At 38.1% G+C, this 18,991-nt stretch overlaps 1 protein-coding gene across 7 annotated transcripts in view; it reads left to right on the forward strand.

Annotated features, from left to right (window-relative positions):
• The window catches only part of celf4 (CUGBP, Elav-like family member 4), a 96,223-nt gene extending 80,214 nt beyond the window's left edge, over positions 1-16,009 (forward strand). Inside the window, exons 4-14 of one of the 7 annotated variants that reach the window (XM_041980608.1) lie at positions 3,338-3,466; positions 4,331-4,410; positions 4,752-4,892; positions 5,265-5,403; positions 6,610-6,762; positions 7,160-7,270; positions 9,367-9,432; positions 9,799-9,879; positions 11,287-11,430; positions 12,545-12,738; positions 14,789-16,009. In XM_041980608.1, the coding sequence (XP_041836542.1) occupies positions 3,338-3,466; positions 4,331-4,410; positions 4,752-4,892; positions 5,265-5,403; positions 6,610-6,762; positions 7,160-7,270; positions 9,367-9,432; positions 9,799-9,879; positions 11,287-11,430; positions 12,545-12,672 (1,172 nt within the window). In that variant the 3' untranslated portion in view covers positions 12,673-12,738; positions 14,789-16,009. The remainder of the gene's footprint in view (positions 1-3,337; positions 3,467-4,330; positions 4,411-4,751; positions 4,893-5,264; positions 5,404-6,609; positions 6,763-7,159; positions 7,271-9,366; positions 9,433-9,798; positions 9,880-11,286; positions 11,431-12,544; positions 12,739-14,788) is intronic. The other 6 variants (XM_041980613.1, XM_041980611.1, XM_041980609.1 and 3 more) reach the window with 6 other exon arrangements.
• Positions 16,010-18,991: the final 2,982 nt, after the last annotated feature.

Genomic DNA, 18,991 nt, shown 5'->3' on the forward strand with positions numbered 1-18,991 from the left:
TATGATAACGGCCACCTCGTTGGGCATTATCCCTTACTTGTATAATAACTTTAATAGGATGTTGCACTTGGTGTAAGTGACATTTAGCTGCTGCAGCAGATGAGTGCTAGAATTTAATATTTCATATACTGTCACATCATGTAATCAAGTTCCTAACCTGCATCTAACCAGTGAGGTTTTTATTGATAACATTTTCTTGTGAAATAATAATTATACCTTTTAATATCACTTTTTTTAAAAAGTGATATGGTATATATGGTCTTAATGAAAATGGTCAAAATTACTGGCCAAAAAAAGATTGTGGAGAACCATATGTTAATTATAATTTCTGTTATTATTATTATTATTAGTAGTAGTAGTAGTAGTAGTAGTAGTAATAGTAGTAGTAGTAGTAGTAGTAAGATCAGTATTTGGGACAATCATCGGGAGCCTTAAAGGGGGTTTACTATGAGGTGAGATATGTTGAAAGTTGGTGTTTTCAGGGTCATGACGGTGGCTTTCTTTCTTTTACCTGGTCGCATCACTATGACAACTCATTACCTGCTCCAGGGTGTTTATATTGGAATTAAATGATCTGCAGAAGAAAATTACCATCCTTTCATTGATTTTTGACCTGATGATATCCCAGACAGCAAAATCCAACTGAAACATTTACACCATCAGGCAGAAGTATTTAAAGTTTATGTCTAACATTGTAAAACAAAATTAAAAGTGCTTAATAAAGGTTGAATAACTGCCAGTTTGTCAAATAACTAAGAGAAAATTTATGATCTAACCATCATTTTAGAAGTCAACCAGTGTACTTCATTTACATGTTTATTAAATGTTGATTAAATTGATAAATGAAGTCTTGATCATTTAACAGAAGAACAGGTATTCCTACTGATACTAAATTTATCTCAGTAGAACTTTGATCCAGTAGCCTATTAATATAACAGTGGAGGGATATGAGGGAGACACATGGTCATGTGATGTGTGTTTATGAGAGAACTTTACATAATGTTGAGACTCTGGTGTATAATAATTTGCTCTCTTGCTAAATATTACTGAGTGTGCATGCATGTTAAGTCCTTTGTAAAAGAGAGATGTAATATTTATTGTTGGCTTCTCTATAGAATGGTAAGCTTTGGCCACCAGTGAGTTGTGTTCTATTAATGTGTATGTGTCCAAAAAGATGTGAGGGGGAAGCGCTTTTCAAAGTGTGTCTGTGTGTCCTGTGTGTGTATGTTTCTGTGTGCGTCCTCCAACACTGATGTGTGCTACAATCTTGTAAACACTCGCCATACCAACCCACCCCCCTGTGCAAGGCCAGAGCGCAGATTAGTCTTGTTGACTCGGCAAGGACACCCTGTTAAGCCCAGGCAGCGGGGAACAGACCATCGGCACAGATGCACGCACACACAAACACACTCACACGTACGCACTCACACACACTACGCACACATTAATTTGCAGAGCACATTCAGAGGCAATTGCTCTGAGGCTCATTAATTTCCAAACATATACATCCATTTCCACAAAGCTCCGATTTTTATGTAATGTAAGAACAGAAAACAGCCGTGCGTGTCGACACATCTGCTACTGGTGGGAGCCAACGCACTTTCCATGTGTGCTCCACAATTCCCCTCAAACTCTGATTCCGTGACTTGTCTGTCACATGTTGGCACTTGTGAATCTTTGCTGGACTTCAGTATGCCTATATTTCATTAATGCTCATGTGTGACGGATCTGCATCTGATTATATTATCTTCCAATTCCTTTTTTTTTTTTCGAGGGTGGGGGGGGGTAAAATACTTATTTGGCATTCATGATGGCTGACATGAGGTCCACAGAAGTTAGAACCCTTCTCTCCATTCTTGCAATAATGTAGCTATCAGCTGGTCTCAACCCAGTCTTTGACTGATGGATATAATTTATAGCTGATGCAGATTACATAACAATATGCTGTTTTTGTAAATGAAGCTCAACCAGAAAGACTGTAGACCCAAACATAGGCTCTGGTAAAATCTGAATCGTGGTCTTATCTGAGGACAGAAAACACCAACGCATCGGTCTTGTCTCCAGCATGACACCTGTGACAGGCAAAATTCCTCATCTATAATAAGAAGATTCCTTTGCTTCTTTGAAAAGAATCCTGTCAGATTAGTGTGACAAGCAAGACCCACGGATTGTCACACGTCTTTTTCAGTTTATATCTATGTCCGACAAAACGTCTATTGAATCGGTTGCATGGATATTACATGAATGATACAATCTCGACCTCATAATACAGGCTCATTTTTACTTGCTGGTCAATAAAAGATGTTCCTGTCACATAAACACTTTCTAACCTTCCACAGAGATTTTTTTTTCTTCACTTGTTTCTGGGGGGTGTATTTTCATTGTAGTCATAGTATATGTTGGGAAATCAGCAGGAGGCCTTCCACAATGAAAGGAGAGAGATTTGATACTTAAAACAATAAAGCGCAGCCCAAATTGGAAAGAGGGATGCTTTGCATAGCCTGTTTCTGTCATGGCATTATTACAGGAAAGCAGTCCAGATGGTACAAGCAAAATGCTGCAGATGAAGTCCGGAAATAATTGAATAACTGCAGCGTTTACTCACTGTACTTTGAAGAAGTGTAGACTATCATATTAGCCTCTTAAGTGTAGAGCTGCTATACAACTGTAAGCCAAAAACGGCTTGGCAGCTCAGTCTGAATGTAAGAGAAATATTAACTAGTAACAACATTCTTTTTATTTTAATTATGAAGGGATTAGACACATGCGTAAAAACAAATATTTATCACAGAAACAGTACGCTGAACAAATAGTACAATGTGAACTTTGCCATGTGTGAAGACTGAAAAGGAAAGGCCTTCCAAGAATTAATCATAATCTACAGCTAATCTGTAATGGACAGCTGTTTGAAAAGCATTAGATGCATCAGGAGTAAGATTTGTTTTCAAACAGAAACTCTATTTTAAATCTAGTGCATTAATATTGCACAGCAGTACATCACTGAATGAGAAAAACCCAAGAATTGCATCGTTAGTGGCAGCAAAATTCAATATATTAAAGCTTTATGTAATTAATTCATTTAGCATCGCTCAGTTACTTATGAATTAATAGCATGGCTCATTTTTTAAAACAGCCAAGAATCTATGAAAAAAGCACAAAATGGGTTTTTAACAATTTAAAGTTGTTTTTGGCATCATCTAACTGACTCCTTGTAGGTTTGATTCCTTTTTTTTTTAAGAACCTCTCCTTGGTAATTTCTGTATTCATATCTAAGGCTGAACAAAAACTCTTCCATCTGAAGACATCTCTGATCCTCTGATCATTACCTTCCCCTCAGAAGACAGAAAGCTCTTTGTGGGCATGCTCAACAAGCAACAGTCTGAAGATGATGTGCGGCGCCTTTTTGAGTCCTTCGGCAGTATCGAAGAATGCACCATCCTCAGAGGTCCCGATGGAAACAGCAAAGGTGAGTTTATAGCTGTTTATGACTTTGAGCCAGCAGAGTCTTTCACAGGCTACTGCACAGAAATGATTTGGCCTTTCAAAGTTGGTGACTTTGCAAAGTTCTTCTTAAACTCTCATGTAAAGTGACGTCAAAGCAGTTTCTTTTACAATTGTCAGAGGAGTCGTTGCATAAGAATATTGTTGATTCTGTGAAATCTGACTGAAGTTCAAATGGAAAACTTTGGCAAAAGCAACGAGTGATAAAAACCAATAACACTTTACACTTTACAGATGGACCCCATTAACCTCATGAGCCAACTTTTACATGGCTCTGATTAAAGAAAAAAACAGAATAAACCTCATTATTAACCACTGGACCTCAAGTCATGCTAGAAAAATCTCCTTTCAAAACATGTTGTCAGAGTGTTACACAAGTTCACTGCATGAAGTTCATGAGTGGGCTTAGCAGCCAATCAATGAGGCCCAATGATAACTAAGCCTGATGATTACAGTGCGCTTGATCACTCAGATTCCTCGTGAAGCTCCATTAACAAGGCTTCATCAGCCAGCTTACTCAGCTAAGAGAGCTCAATAATTACTGAGAATTTGATCATTCAAATTCATCAGCGGCTCTTGTCAATAGTAAGTGACACCAGAACGCTGTAGCATTTCAGCCCCATCAGAGATGTTGTGCCAGGTTTAGTCTGCTTACTGAACATCCAATCCAAGTTTCCACAGCACAGAAGGCTGTCATAAAATCATTGTTGTTGTAATCTTGATGGAAGCTTATCTCAGGTTAAAAAAGTTAACCCCCCTTTTTTTGTTGTTGTGTGTGTGTGTGTGTGTGTGTGTATCGCCTGACTCATTTTCTCCTCTTTCTCTGCAGGCTGTGCATTTGTAAAATACTCCTCTCACGCTGAAGCTCAGGCGGCCATCGGTGCACTACACGGCAGCCAGACGATGCCTGTGAGTATGCCATAACTGTGTAAGAAAAATTAAGTGTGTGAGAGGGGTGAGTCACACGGAGAGATGAGTCAAATACCATTTAATTAACTTCCTAAAGTTAAGTTATACTTTATTAATCCCAGTGAGGAAATTTGTCCTTTAGATATGACCCATCCAAAATTTTTCAGGGCAGTGAGCACCAACTGTAGCTCTTAGGCCACTGACTTGGCAGGAGATAGGATGTGTGTGCAGCATGTGTGTGCAACTACAGACACAAGCTTATGTCTCGCATTTATTGAACTGCAGTTATATGTACTGCCTGGCGCCTGTGTGTGTGTGTGTGTGGGTGGGTGGGTGCACAGGGTGCCTCATCCAGTCTGGTGGTGAAGTTCGCTGACACGGATAAGGAGCGCACCATCCGCCGCATGCAGCAGATGGCTGGTCAGATGGGCATCTTCAACCCTATGGCCCTGCAGTTTGGAGCCTACGGAGCCTACGCTCAGGCAAGACCCACAAACCTTTTTTTTTTTTTATCCACAGTTATTTATACAATGAGCCATGAAGATTGTCCTAAAGCCCAGCTCATATAAATATGGAGAATTTGAGGTCATGTAAATATATATATATATATATATATATACACACACACATATATATCTATATATGTGTGTGTGTGTGTGTGTGTGGGAGTCAGGTATTGGGGGAGTTAATACCTGGTTTCTACCTATTAGCCTCTGCTTCCTGCCTATATTCTGCATCATTTCACTTTATAGCCCTACTCCTTCCTTTTAACTGTCTTTTTTAACTCAGTAACCTCAAACTGTTTTATTGCTCTCTATCCTCCTTATAATCCCTCTCTCCTCATCCACCTGCAGGTGCAGCAGCAGGCAGCATTGATGGCATCTGTAGGCCAAGGAGGCTACCTCAGTCCTATGGCAGCCTTTGCTGCTGCCCAAATGCAGCACATGGCCACCATCAATGGCCTCCCAGGAGCACCGCTGACCCCGACGTCAGGTAACAATGGGTTAAGATTCAAAATTAAAGGACAGTTCCCAGTTTCCATCAACCAGTCATCCAGCACATACTGTTGCATATTTAGTGGTTGCAACACTATGTATTTATTTTTCTTAGTTTTTAATGGGATACAAGCGACTCCAGCAAGATGTTATGTAGTGCCACGCTAGGTTGGTTTAAGGCATTTGAAACTGTTTCTTTCAGTGGCTGCAATGGAGGGAAAAGGATGTGCAAGCAAGCAATTTAAACAGGAGCGTCCTAAGTTAATAATGAGCTGATTAAAATCAAATGCAAAAAGGGAAATTATTGTTTATGTCTAACAAACATTTGGTCATTAATTACACATTATGGCACTTAAAGAAGTTTGATAGCGAGAAACTTTAAAAACAAATTTAGGAAATAAATAGTCTTTTAATATAAAGTGTACTTGTCATTCTAAGTCAGCGTTTACCATCTTATATCTAATGTGTTAATATCTCTTTGAATCTGTGGTGTTAAATGAAAAACTGCTCCCATCTTATTACGCCCCTGATTGTGCGGAGCCATGATCGCTCATTCAGCACAGCTGCTTCTCACATTTCAGATTGTTACAGATGACAGCAAAAGCTCAATGATGAGGCAAAAGCAATGTATTTTACAACTGCCAGGAACAGATTTATAATCAGATTTCTACTAAAATATGTCAAAATAATTCATTGGAAAATGACTACGATGGCTATCCAATATAACAAAAACCTCATGTGTATTTTTCTGTCAAATTTACTCATGTCGACATACGTATGTGGACCAGAATGTAGATGAAGAAAGGGTGGAGAAGATTTGTGTTATGACTATATGCAGTACTGCTGAACCAGAAAGACAAAATTCTGTAGCAATGACCAAAGTGCTGTGGACTTTAATTGTCTCAATGGCGTGAACTATAATTGTCTCTAGATGTAGTAAAGGATTTCTGACTTGTTTGATATCAGCACAGTTTTCCTTATTTTCCAACACAATGTCTGAAAATCTGAACCAATGGTTGCTGTGTAACCCCAAGGCCCTTACTGGTACAAGAAATCAGCTCTGACATTTAGTGTCTTAGTCAGCCCACTGGGCCGGCCCCTCTGACATTTGCAAGAGTGACTAGGTGGCCAGTCAAAGTAAAACTTTTCCATAAGGTTTGGTGGAAAAATACATTTGGACGCTTATCTGTTTTTATGACTGCAGGTGGCAGCACTCCCCCAGGCATCAGTGCCCCCACAGTGACCAGCATCCCCTCTCCCATCAGCGTAAATGGTTTTACTAGCATGCCACCTCCCCAGGCGAATGGGCAGCCACCTGCAGAAGCTGTCTTCACCAATGGGATACATCATTACCCGGGTAGGTCTGATCATCTCAGGGGCATGTGTGCACACATATGAAAGGAATCTCAGACACAAGCGTATTTATACATTTTAGGAAGCGCTTGATAAATATAGTGTTAAACTGTGACTTCATTACAGTGAAGCTCTATGGACACTATACTAGAAAGTGTGCATGCTGCCAGCTTACATGCGTGAGTAGCCTTGAAGCATGTTCAGGGGGCCGAGGCCAAACGAATGCAGCCCACAGACAGCGAGCATGTCGGGGAGATGAGTGTCTGGCAAAGGTGTTTATAGGGCTTCTGGAGCTTGAGTATGTGCTTGTGTCATGAGCCATGGCTAGTGCCTCATTGGTTCTGTTTGTGAAGAGGTGGAAGAAAAATATGTCTACTTTTTTTACACTCTTGTCTCCCCAGTGTTGCAGGAGGTGGTTTTTAGGGAGGACTCAGAGAAAAACGGCTTGGGCGTGGCTCCGAGGAGTTGTTTTGGGGTTCAGGGTGGCTGCTTCCTGTCTTCTCTCTCTGAAGGTAGCGCTCTTCCCCCACCCTCCCTCACCTCATTACATAATGGGCTCAAAACGGTCAGAAAGATTTTCAGCCTTTTAAGACTACATTAAGCAGGCATCTCAAAATCATTTAAAGCATCTAAAAGAAACAAAAGAAAGTTCATTTAAACAAGGATCTGCATGTTAGAAAGAAACTATTGAAAATGACAAATATTTCTATAGACAAGGACATAAACTTAAAATACCTACATAGTTTTTCATGTAGAATTCTTATCTATTATATTATGTTTCTAAAAAGATATCTCTTATCAAATAGTTATTCTTTTCTCACGTAAGGCATAGCCCCAGGATATTTAGGCAAAGAAAGTGGATACAATAATATAAGTTCATAATTCCAGAAAAATTTCCAAATATATTAAATATGCATCATTATTTTTTTTTAAGTTTTCATAAACAGAATTTTTAAAGAAAGCATAATATATAGAGAGATAGAGAGAGAGAGACAGACAGATAGATAGATAGATAGATAGATAGATAGATAGATAGATAGATAGATAGATAGATAGATAGATAGATAGATAGATAGATAGATAGATAGATAGATAGATAGACAGACAGATAGATAGACAGATAGACAGACAGACAGACAGACAGACAGACAGACAGACAGACAGACAGATAGATAGATAGATAGATAGACAGATAGACAGACAGACAGACAGACAGACAGACAGACAGACAGACAGATAGATAGATAGATAGATAGATAGATAGATAGATAGATAGATAGATAGATAGATAGACAGATAGACAGACAGACAGACAGACAGACAGACAGACAGACAGACAGACAGACAGACAGACAGACAGATAGATAGATAGATAGATAGATAGATAGATAGATAGATAGATAGAAACCAGATGTTCTACTGTTAAAAAAGTATTGCTAAAAAAACAAATAAATAGGTGCTGAATTTGAGCATTTACTGAAACACTTCTGAATTTTTTTACGTGTGTTTTGGATGGTGAAAAATATGTTTAAAATTTGAGTAGTTTTAAGCATAGCTTAGCTTAGCTAGCTTAAAATGCTCTGAAGCTGTGAAATGCAGAAAAGACAGTGACTAGTCAAAAGTACCTGACAAAACTCAACATTAGAAAATAAATTAATAAGCAGAAATCTCACTTTTAAAGCGCTCGAGATAAGGTATGTCTTGATTCAGCAAGGTCCAGTGTGGTGGCTCAAAAAGCAAAAATCTGATCATCCCCTATCACAACTGTGACCCTGCTCCAGGTTTGAAAAGAATATGATTTAGCATGCTGACGTTTTACAGGGATTCAGCCCTTACCTCTCTTTCTTTTTGGCTATTTGTGACTGTTTCAGTGTTGCTGTTAGTCCAGTGTGTTCAGTATTTTTTGGGTTTTATACGATATTGGGGTTTTCAATGTGTCCGTGGTTTTTGGTGTGTGTATGTGTTTTTTCTCAGTGGTTTCCTTTATTTGCATGTATCATATGTACACAGAGGAAGTTCTCAAGTGTGGCACAGCATTCATCATAAGTACAAGTGTGTTAGAGTGCAGACAGATTGTAGACCTGAGACTTGATACCAACAGGTGTGTCCAGTGATGTGAGTGCTGTACTTGTTCTGTTGAATATGTGAAGAATAAATATAACTCAGGATTTGTGTGATAGGCAGAAAATACTCACTTTATTTTCCTGTATAAACCTGGAGCCATGTGTTTGTTATTTTTTTGCTTGTTTTTACTGTGCTCCTTCACATTTTTACTTTTCTGCCTTTCTAGAAAAACAAACTCTTTTTTAAAAACTTTGGGAGGAACATTAAGTTAAAAGGCCTTCACACACTGAAAGCAAAGTGAGTTGCCTCCACTCTGTTCGGCTCTCTAACCTTTCTGCTTTTCTTCCCCTGTCTGGTCTTCTCTCCATCGCTCTCCTCCCTTTCACCCTTGTTATATATTGCTCTTGCTTTCCCTCCTCCATCTACATTCTCCCTCCGTCTCTGCCTCACCTCTTTCCCTCTGCACGCACACACACATCCATCCATCTGTGCTCCCCTCCACCACTTTCTTCTTCCTCAACTCCACTCTGTGTCTGTGCTGAAGCAGCTCAAAGTCCCACTGCAGCTGATCCTCTCCAGCAGGCTTACACGGGAGTCCAGCAGTACGCAGGTCTGTCTGTCACTCTCACTGCAGAACTGATTTGAGTGTCTGCTCGTATGACTGGATGTGCATTTGCGCCTCTGATGGAGGAGGGGTGGGAAGGGAAAAAAGGAAGGCGAGGATAAAGATAAGCATTCCTTTGTACAAATTAGAATTTTGATCATGTAACATTCAGTGTTTCCGTCTCACTGCATCAGTTTATTCTCTCCGCTGTGTTGTGTGTGTTTGTGCAACATGTAGACTCTATTGTCTGTTATCTGATCGATTGCCTGCTGTGCACCTGCATATATCACATTGTTTGTAAGTATCGGAGTGTGTGCTGAAGGCATGACGGTTATCTGATCCGCTGTGTATGTGCGTTTGTGTGTGTCTCAGCAGCCTACCCCGCTGCATACGGTCAGATCAGCCAAGCTTTCCCCCACCCTCCACCCATCATTCCACAGCAGCAACGAGAAGGTAACGAACACTGGTCACAAACATTTCCTGATACAGTGTTTACGTCTGCTTTGCATCTTCTTTTAAGGTAGAATATCCTGGTAGATACAGACACGTAGCATAGTTAAAATAAATATTGGACAAACTGAAATTGCTCTCTATTTATTCTGTTTTTTGTTGAGTAATATCTAAATATGAAAAGTAACTATGATTAAACAATAAATTAAATAAAGGGATATGAATAAGTACTTCATACTCAGCTGTAAACCTCATGAACGTGATGACCCCTCAGGACACTCATGTCTGGGACATTACTGCCCTCTTGTGGAAAATATACAAATTAATGCAAAATCATTTACCAGCTATGACTGATTGGCATTATTTATTAGGCTTAACAAGTAACGTCTAAAGGTACTATTTAATGCTTTTAAAGATCGTTTAATAAGAAATACCAAAAAGTTGTAGATATAGAAACTTATCTCTCCGTTTTCCATGATTTTTTTTTATACATGAATAGTGTAAAAGTAAACTATAACTGCATTTAAAGATTAATTTATATGTGCATTTTTATTGTTCCATAACTAATGAGACTTCAGGACAACAATAAAAAAATAAAAGCTTGATAAAAACAAATGGTCTTTTACAGTAAATCTGACCCTTGCATGTTCACTGCATGGATCAGTTTAGCTTGTTTATAATATCAAAAGTGGTAAAACCTTAAAGGAGAAGAATATATGTGAAGTTGACACTGGAAGTTTAAAAATTAAATGAAAAATGGGAAACTGAGGAACACAAAATATAGTATTGTACTAGACAAAGAGAGGCAAAAAATTTTATCAGTAAAAAGACTGAACGTCTTCTTGAAAATGTCACAATTTTACCAGTAGTGAAACAAATTCAGACTAAAATGCAAATACGGGTATTTTGTGACAAAAAACTAAATTTGTGTTTATTTTGGCAGAAAGCTTTGCAGACATAATGTTAGGGCTGCTTTAAATATCAGATTTCACACCATACCAAAAAAAAAAAAAAAAAAGCTTTGTTTTAGCTTTGTTTTCTGTGTATTTGGAAGCAGAATATTTTACCGTAGCAAAAAGAGCAACTACACCTAATAAGGCAGCCAGATGAAATGGTAAACAAAAGGTCCACAGGACATAACATCTTCAATCAGTACAATCGATCACCTTTTTTATGCCAATAAAAAAAGAAGCTAACAATGTGCTCTTCATCTTTTATTTTCTACTCAGCACCTTAAGCTTATCCTGTTCTAACTGAAATTTCTCTTTTTGCATCTCCCATTTTTTTTTTCTTACTTCTGTTTCTGTCTTTGTCTCTTACCCCCCCCCCCCCCCCCCCCCCCCCCCCCCCCCCCCCCCCGCCATCCTGCTCCCCTACCCTGTTTTTCTCTCTTTTCCTGTTTCCATGCAGGACCAGAGGGTTGCAACCTGTTCATCTACCACCTCCCTCAAGAGTTTGGGGATGGAGAGCTGATGCAGATGTTCCTGCCTTTCGGTAATGTCATCTCCTCCAAAGTGTTTGTGGATCGGGCGACAAACCAAAGTAAATGCTTTGGTGGGTAAAAATTAACAAAACCAAAAGATTATTGGTTATTTCTATTTATTCTTTTATTTCAACTAATCACTTTTTGTGCCACAGTCAATAACCCCTCCTACCCTTGAACAGCCCAATGTTTTTGTTTTGTTTTTATTTCCTTTTCCAAAGTTATAGCAAGACATTTGGGATTTTTCTGTAGTTTTACAAAAACTGGCTTATACTAATAGTAAATTATGCTGAATGGCTGTTTTGATTTTGTCATTTATCTTTACAGCTGTTTTTTTTTTTTTTTCTAAAGCTCCAATTTCTTGAAGCATTTCATTTCTATGTGTATATATTGGAGCCGTTTTATTTTCACGTTCACTTGCCAGGATGACTCTCAGGATTCAACCATGTCCTTGAATATATCTTAAAATATAACAGATACAAACCTACTGTCTCATGTTATTACCAGTGACAGTGCTGTCAATCATAGTATTATTTGGTGGATCTTAAATGGATGGCAGAGAATGTTTGTGAATCCATCTGATGGAAAAAGCTCATCCTCAAGTTGTTTAAATTAGGCAGCATGATATTCTCTGTTATAGCTGTGGTCGTACTGGTGTTATGAGGGGCTGCACAATATATGGAAAATGTACCATCATTGTAATTTTAACATGCATAATAATATGCACAATGTTGGTAAAGACTGCTTGTGTGACGAGAGCTGCATTCCACCCAGATGCAACACCTGTTAATACATCTGAGCCTTATGCCAAATTCTTTGTTTGTATATTGCAAATCTTAGTATTATTCTAATATTCAACAATGATATCACATATTGTATGTTTTTCTAATATTGTGCAGCCCTAGTTGTTGGTTTACTGTGACTAATAACTATTATATTAGTTGTATTGATGTTTGAAAACTATTTTAATGTTATTTTTATACCTTGCTGTATTGTGTGTGTTTGTTTTTAATAGTATAGTACTGTGCAAAATAAATAATTCTATTCCTTTCAATTTTAGAATTCACACATAAAGGACCACTTACTAAATTTATCCTCATCTGCAGCTTCATATAACCCAAAACTGTCCTTGCCTTGTCATCTAACAACATTCTTCACTGTTCTCTCATTTGGCCTTTCCCCCAGGGTTTGTGAGCTTCGATAACCCAGGTAGTGCCCAGGCTGCCATCCAATCCATGAATGGCTTTCAGATCGGCATGAAAAGACTCAAGGTTCAGCTCAAGAGGCCAAAGGATGCCAACCGCCCCTACTAGCCCCCGCCCCAGCCTGCCGCCGCCATCCTGGTGGACGGGGCACCCATCCTGCACAGGGAAAGACAGGTCAGACCCGTCTAGAGACATTAGATGTCATTCAGAGTTTGATGGGTGATTAACTGAACGAAAGCATTAGTGACAAAAGCTTCAACAGCACGCCTATTTTTGCCACTGTCTGTTGTGTTTTCCATAAGCTTTTTTACATGTCAAAAAATCTTTGCAGATGTCTATAACAACCTGATCATCTGTTAAAGCTTGTAAAGATTACTGAAGTTTTACTCCTGACCATATTTTCATATTAAGTCAACATGGCTTGTTTTGTACAAGATGTACTGCAAATTCACTTGTGTAAGTGGAGTAGTCTAAGCTAGCTAACACAAACAAAGTTACAGAAGCATTTAGTTACACACAGCCTCCTCTATTTGCACAACATCTTTACAGTAAGTGACCCTGCATGTTACCCTGTAGGTAAAGGATAATTGGTAAATGGTTGAGTGTGTTGCACAGGAAAGGAAGTGCTTCCAAAAGGGAGGCATTTATTACCCCTCAGGCGGGTAATTGTGCCGTTCCTCTTTGTCTCCTCCCTTCATCTGTGTGATGGAGAGTTGCGGCTGTGTCGTTCATTCACCACTGATGACTTCATTCAAGGGCAACTTATCACCCACTCACAAACTAACTGAACCATACCACACAGTGTCCCAAGGCAAATCACCGCAGGCAGAATACTGCAATCTCGTATGAATTTGTCAAAAAATATGCGCACCACTCCTCTTGATATATTGAAACACTTTGGGCAGAATGCTGCAGAAAAGATTGTTACATTTCCTTTTCTTTGCTGAAGATTGTATACCATTTTTGCAGCTATGCATTTTGCACTTTACTTGAAGTAAACATGCAGACATGCAGACTGTTTTACCTCTAGAAGAGTTTAGATGTGTCTTGATTAAATTCCCCTCACCATATGAAAAAATAAACATAATTAAACTGTTTGATATGAATATAGAGCAAACAGTGACTGTTTTTGTTGCATAGAATATCAACAGTGTCACTGCCAGGAAGCCAGATTAATTACTGCTGGATGAGCATTGATTCTTTTTCAAAACTGTCTTAGCAAAATGAGCTGTGTCTATCCACGCCCAGACTCAGAGTCTTAGTGTTGGCTAAAGAGCTTTAGAGAGACAGGTGTCCCATCATGCATCAGCAAGAAATCCTTAAATGGTCAAAGAGACATTCTTTTTGAGGGAATCCTACAACCTGTTTTTGTCAAACATACTTTTGCTCCCTAAAGCCAAAGAGTTATTTTGACAGTTCACAAAGCTTTTCTCAAAATGCACCAGGCTTGTTTATTTGTAACACACATGGAAGTTTTTTCCTGATGACTTCCACATAGGTGTTGCAGCTCAGTCCAGCAGTCCTCTCCAAAGACTGAGTTGTTCTCCCTTAAAGTTTTATTGGTCTTTCAGGCAACTTCAACTGCTATTTTGCATCAGTTTACAATCCTCTAATAGCCTTGTCCTGCTTTACAGGCATTAGTTTGTTTGTTTGTTTGTTTGTTTTTCTCTCACTTGCTTGAAGAAGCCCATTACTGCTGAAAGAAAAGACATTGTTTAAAGAGTGATGAATGTTTTGAAATCTGCATCACCTGGACTTTTCTAACAAGAACAATTCCAAAGGTACAAGTTGATAGTAAGACCTGGGTAAAGGGTTTCTGAGAGCTCAATTCGTATTGGCTACCCAAATTTAACAATAACAACAACAACAACAACAACAACAATAATAATAATAATAATAATAATAAGGTCACTCAAGTACAATGTACAATAAAAACAAAAAAAGAAAAGAAAAGAGAAAAAAGAAAAGAAAAGAGAATTTGTAAGTGGTGCCGTTTTTCCCCATTCTATCATTATACTGAGTAACTTTACTCAGATTATGTTTCTCTTTGTGTCTTGTGGACAGTTCATTGGCTAGCTTTTGCACACCACTACATCTCATGGCAGTTCCTCCAGTGGTTGTTAAGATTTCAATCTGCAAATCAGTTGTTATTATGTGTAAAACATTAAGAATTTCCCCATATTTTTTCTTGTCAAATGAATTCCCAATTTCTGTGCTTTTTCAGGTTTTGTTGAGCTGAACCATATGTTGACCACTTGCTACCCACCACTGAGTGCAAACTCAACATCTGGACCACTGAGGCTGCTTCAGAAAAAGAAGTAAGGAGAGAGAGAGAGAGAGTGATGATCGAGTCACAGATGCCTCCTTTTGGATGTACTTGGATAAACTTTGGAACTCAAAGAGCATTTGTACCAGCCTGGTTAGCGCCTGGACTTCTTTTCTCCTGCACACTTATAAACACCTCCTTCCCCACAAAAAAAAAGAAAAAAAAAAACAAAAAAGAAAGAAAAAGAAAAAAACCCTGCTTGAATGACAGCTACCTTTTTCTGGACCACGAAAACTTTTACTTGAAAACTGAGGGCGGGGGGGTAAAAGGTACTATATCAAACCTACTTACAATGACCAACCCACCTGAACTCTCTAAGGGAATACGGATGTCAAAAGTCCATCAAGAACAAAACAAAACTTTTTAAAAACTAACAGCGGATTGCCGTAGGAGATCTTAATGTGAGATGTGGAGTTTTTGGACATTTGACTTTTGAAGACCAATTTATAAGACTTTAAACAAGGAGGGACAAATTTTTGGAAAGAAAACTGAAGTAGGGAATGTGATATTTTCAGGACACAAATTGGCTTACATTCGGGATGGCCATCTTTAGCTCGGAGTGCCTGTCCGTTTCCAGGGGATACCGTTGCTGAGGAGAGCCATAGCAACGGTCTCCAGGGAGTCTTATCTGTCATTCCTTAGTTGTTTTAGGGACCAAAAGACCAAACATTTTTATTGCTGAGGACTTGTAGCTCTAATATACTCGGACCACTGCATCTTTTCCAGTCAGAGTTAATTGGTTGGGGAGTTGCACTTAAAAGAAGTGTACATTTCAAATATATACAACACATGTATATATATACATATATATTGCTGATATGCTTTTTGAATACAGGCAAAACTATTTCAGATGACCAAATGTGGTCTCTCACTTCGCTAGTTTACAATTACTCAAAATGTTTATTTTTTTTCCCTTTTCATTTTGTCTCGGGAGGGATGGCGAGTGCATGGGAGGGGCTGCTCCGTATCACAGCCTTATCTTTTTTAACTTGACATCCTAACCTCATAGATAGAATAACATCAAAAATGTTTGAAATATATGAACTTGTTTATATTTGCAGTACATATATATGTATAACAAGCATTCAAGCAAATGTATTCATATATACAGTATATATGGATAATAGATATTAATCACAAATATATGTATTTATATGCACATATTTTATATATGTGTGTCTGTATATAGAACGGCTACTGACTACGTTGAGCTGTAATTTTTTTGTAGATTTTAGCTGGAGTTTGAAGCATTGCTCTGCTTGGGAAGAATCGCAAATCTGGCAGCTCCCAAAACTGCAGGCATTCCTATCTCTGATTACCTATATGCTGACACACAATATGTTGCTAAAAGATACATGTGTGAGAACACATATATGGTGTAAATATAATCTCAAAAATGCAAAAAGCCACATCTTAGTAGCAGGCTTTAAGAGAATCAGGCTAAAATGATCTTAGAGGAAAAGGACAATTATCTTCGACTCTATTCCAAACATATCATTTGAGCTTACACACACAACATCACGAATACACCTCAAACACACACACAAACACACAAACTTCTCTTTGAAACTTGAACCAAAATGAATATGTCTCACAACCCTTGCTCTCTTTTGCATTCAGTAAAGTGCATGTAGCGTATGGGCTGTCACCATGTCAAGGTGTGCCTTGTCACCTGCAGAATCTGCCATCCAGCACTGTGCTCTCCAACACAAAGAAAGCAACAATACAAATAAAAAATAAAAAAAAAATAAAAAAAATAAACACACTACTGCAAGCAGCCAATGCGTTATTATGATGTCAAAACTACAGCCAGATCCATATCATTCCTCAGTCACGTAGAGCGCTTCAGTGCATGTCAATTACAACAAATCGTCCAACCGCCGTTTGTTCATTTTTGTCTTTACAAAAAAAAAAGAAAAAAGTACAGAGAAGAAAAAAATATGCATTTAGTGCTAAGGTAGATACATGTGATTACACTCAAACAAAAGTGGGCATTAGGTAACCTGTTAGCACAGGTGCTATCTATCGAAGCTGTGTGCAGGGCACCTGTGACTATGATCCGCTGGTTGGAGTAAAGGAAAAAAGGGTATAGTTCAAGGTAGTGACATGGCTTGACAAGGGACGTGACTGAGAATACTGAACTGAGCAATATAATTAGAGCGGATGATTATGTTGCAAGAGCTAGCTTCCCACTGATCAAAAAATAGGAAAAGTGTTTTTGTACCTTACCATCCAGCATGTGTGAATTGCTGGAGGTGAAACTTGACATGAAGCATATACTTTAAAAGTTGTTATATTGCCTTATTATACCATCCCCATGCAATTGAGAATAAACATAATGCTAAAATGATACCATAAAATGAAGCAATAAGCGTGAAAATAGCCATCTACCCATTACAACTGCTACAACAATGTGGCCGGCTTCACATTGCTTTTGCATATGTTTTTCAGAACAGTCTACAAAACTGGTAGGAACACCTACTGTAAACCTGCAAAAGGTCAACACGCTTGGATTTATTAAACTCTGCATTCAACATCTATTGTGCTAGTGGAGATTAATGAATATTTATACATATGAATATTTATAAGGCTATATGACACTTTGGAAGACAATGCTTCCTGTTGGGTGCTGTAACAAGTTTCCCATAAACCGCTCATTATGCCATTTCCCCAGCGTCTGTGTCTAACCTTTTTAGCTGTTTGAATAATTTAACATTTAGCTTCCAAATCAAGCGAGACTTAAAGACCACACTACACATCCCAGGATGCCTCTGTTTGTATGCAACATACTGTAACAATATCCTGAGCCTATTATATTGTGCAAACCAGATGATCATCACCATCAATCTCGCTCTGAGATCTGTGGTGGATTACAACAAAACCTCTTGCATGTTCACCTGAACTTTCTCCACCTAAGGAGAACATCAACCTAAATATGTCATGTTAAAGGAATCCCTGGTTGCTTTTAATCTGCCCTCTTTGACTGCCTACTGCTCTGAGACTAGTTAAAAAAGTCTAGACACACTTTGTGCTTTTCTTATGATTTGTTTAAGCAATCAGTCGTGTCTTTTACTCATGTTTTCATGTCAGGGAGAAAATAAGGGGGAAGCAGAATGACGGTGGGAGCTAGAGTGCTAGACAGCTCATCTTCATTTGCTCCGACTTAAAGCTGCAAGTTTACATGTGGAAAGAAAAGTGAAGTCAAGTGGTTCGAAAACAACAAGAGACAGAGCAGAAGTTTGAATATAAATATAAATATATATATAAATATATACATAAACTGATGAATATACTGTAAATTGTTTCTTTTTTTGCTCTGTTTTCCTCTGTAAATAGGTTTGCATATTTTATAGGACTTTTACTTCTATCTACAAGAACTGGACAAAGTACTTTAAATACTTTAAAAAAAAATATATGAATGAAAACATGATAATGCTAAATAAAACCAGGTACAAAAAGAAAAAAAGATAGTTGCTAGGATACGGTACAAACTGTAGGACCTGACCAAGGCATTTATCCAGAATACAGTCAGGGAGAGCATTGACCTCAGTTAGAGCTTAGACACACATTATTTTATTAAAAAAAATAAATACTTTAGTGGGTTCTATTCATTTATTTGTTTAGATATTTATTTAGAAGTCATGTCAAGATGATATGCATGCTTTCATGACATTATTTTTCTATGAGTTGGTACGTGACCAAATAGTTTTTATATGACATGCACGGGCTACTGTTGTGGTCCACAGGTGATCATTGTTCCTGTCTGCAGGACCATGCCTTCAGCACTTCTTTGATGATGGAGAAAAAAGGAAAAAAAAAAAGCTCTTATTGACCAAGTGATGTCAGAGACAGATTTTAATCATTTATTTATCTATTTATTAATTTATTTGTGTTTTATTATGTGTATTTATTTTTACTGTTTGATTCAAGATCTGAGCTCTATTATTGCCACTGATCTGTTTGCTTCTAAGTGCTACTTTGTACCATCACATCTTAACAACTGTAAGTAATGCAGAACATGGAATTCAACTTCTTCAAAGACTTTTTTTTGTCCTGTTGCTGGTAAACTATACAAAACAATGCAGTACAACACTAAAGCCT

This window comes from Melanotaenia boesemani, chromosome 3 (assembly GCF_017639745.1).
Source record: "Melanotaenia boesemani isolate fMelBoe1 chromosome 3, fMelBoe1.pri, whole genome shotgun sequence".
NCBI lineage: Eukaryota > Metazoa > Chordata > Actinopteri > Atheriniformes > Melanotaeniidae > Melanotaenia > Melanotaenia boesemani.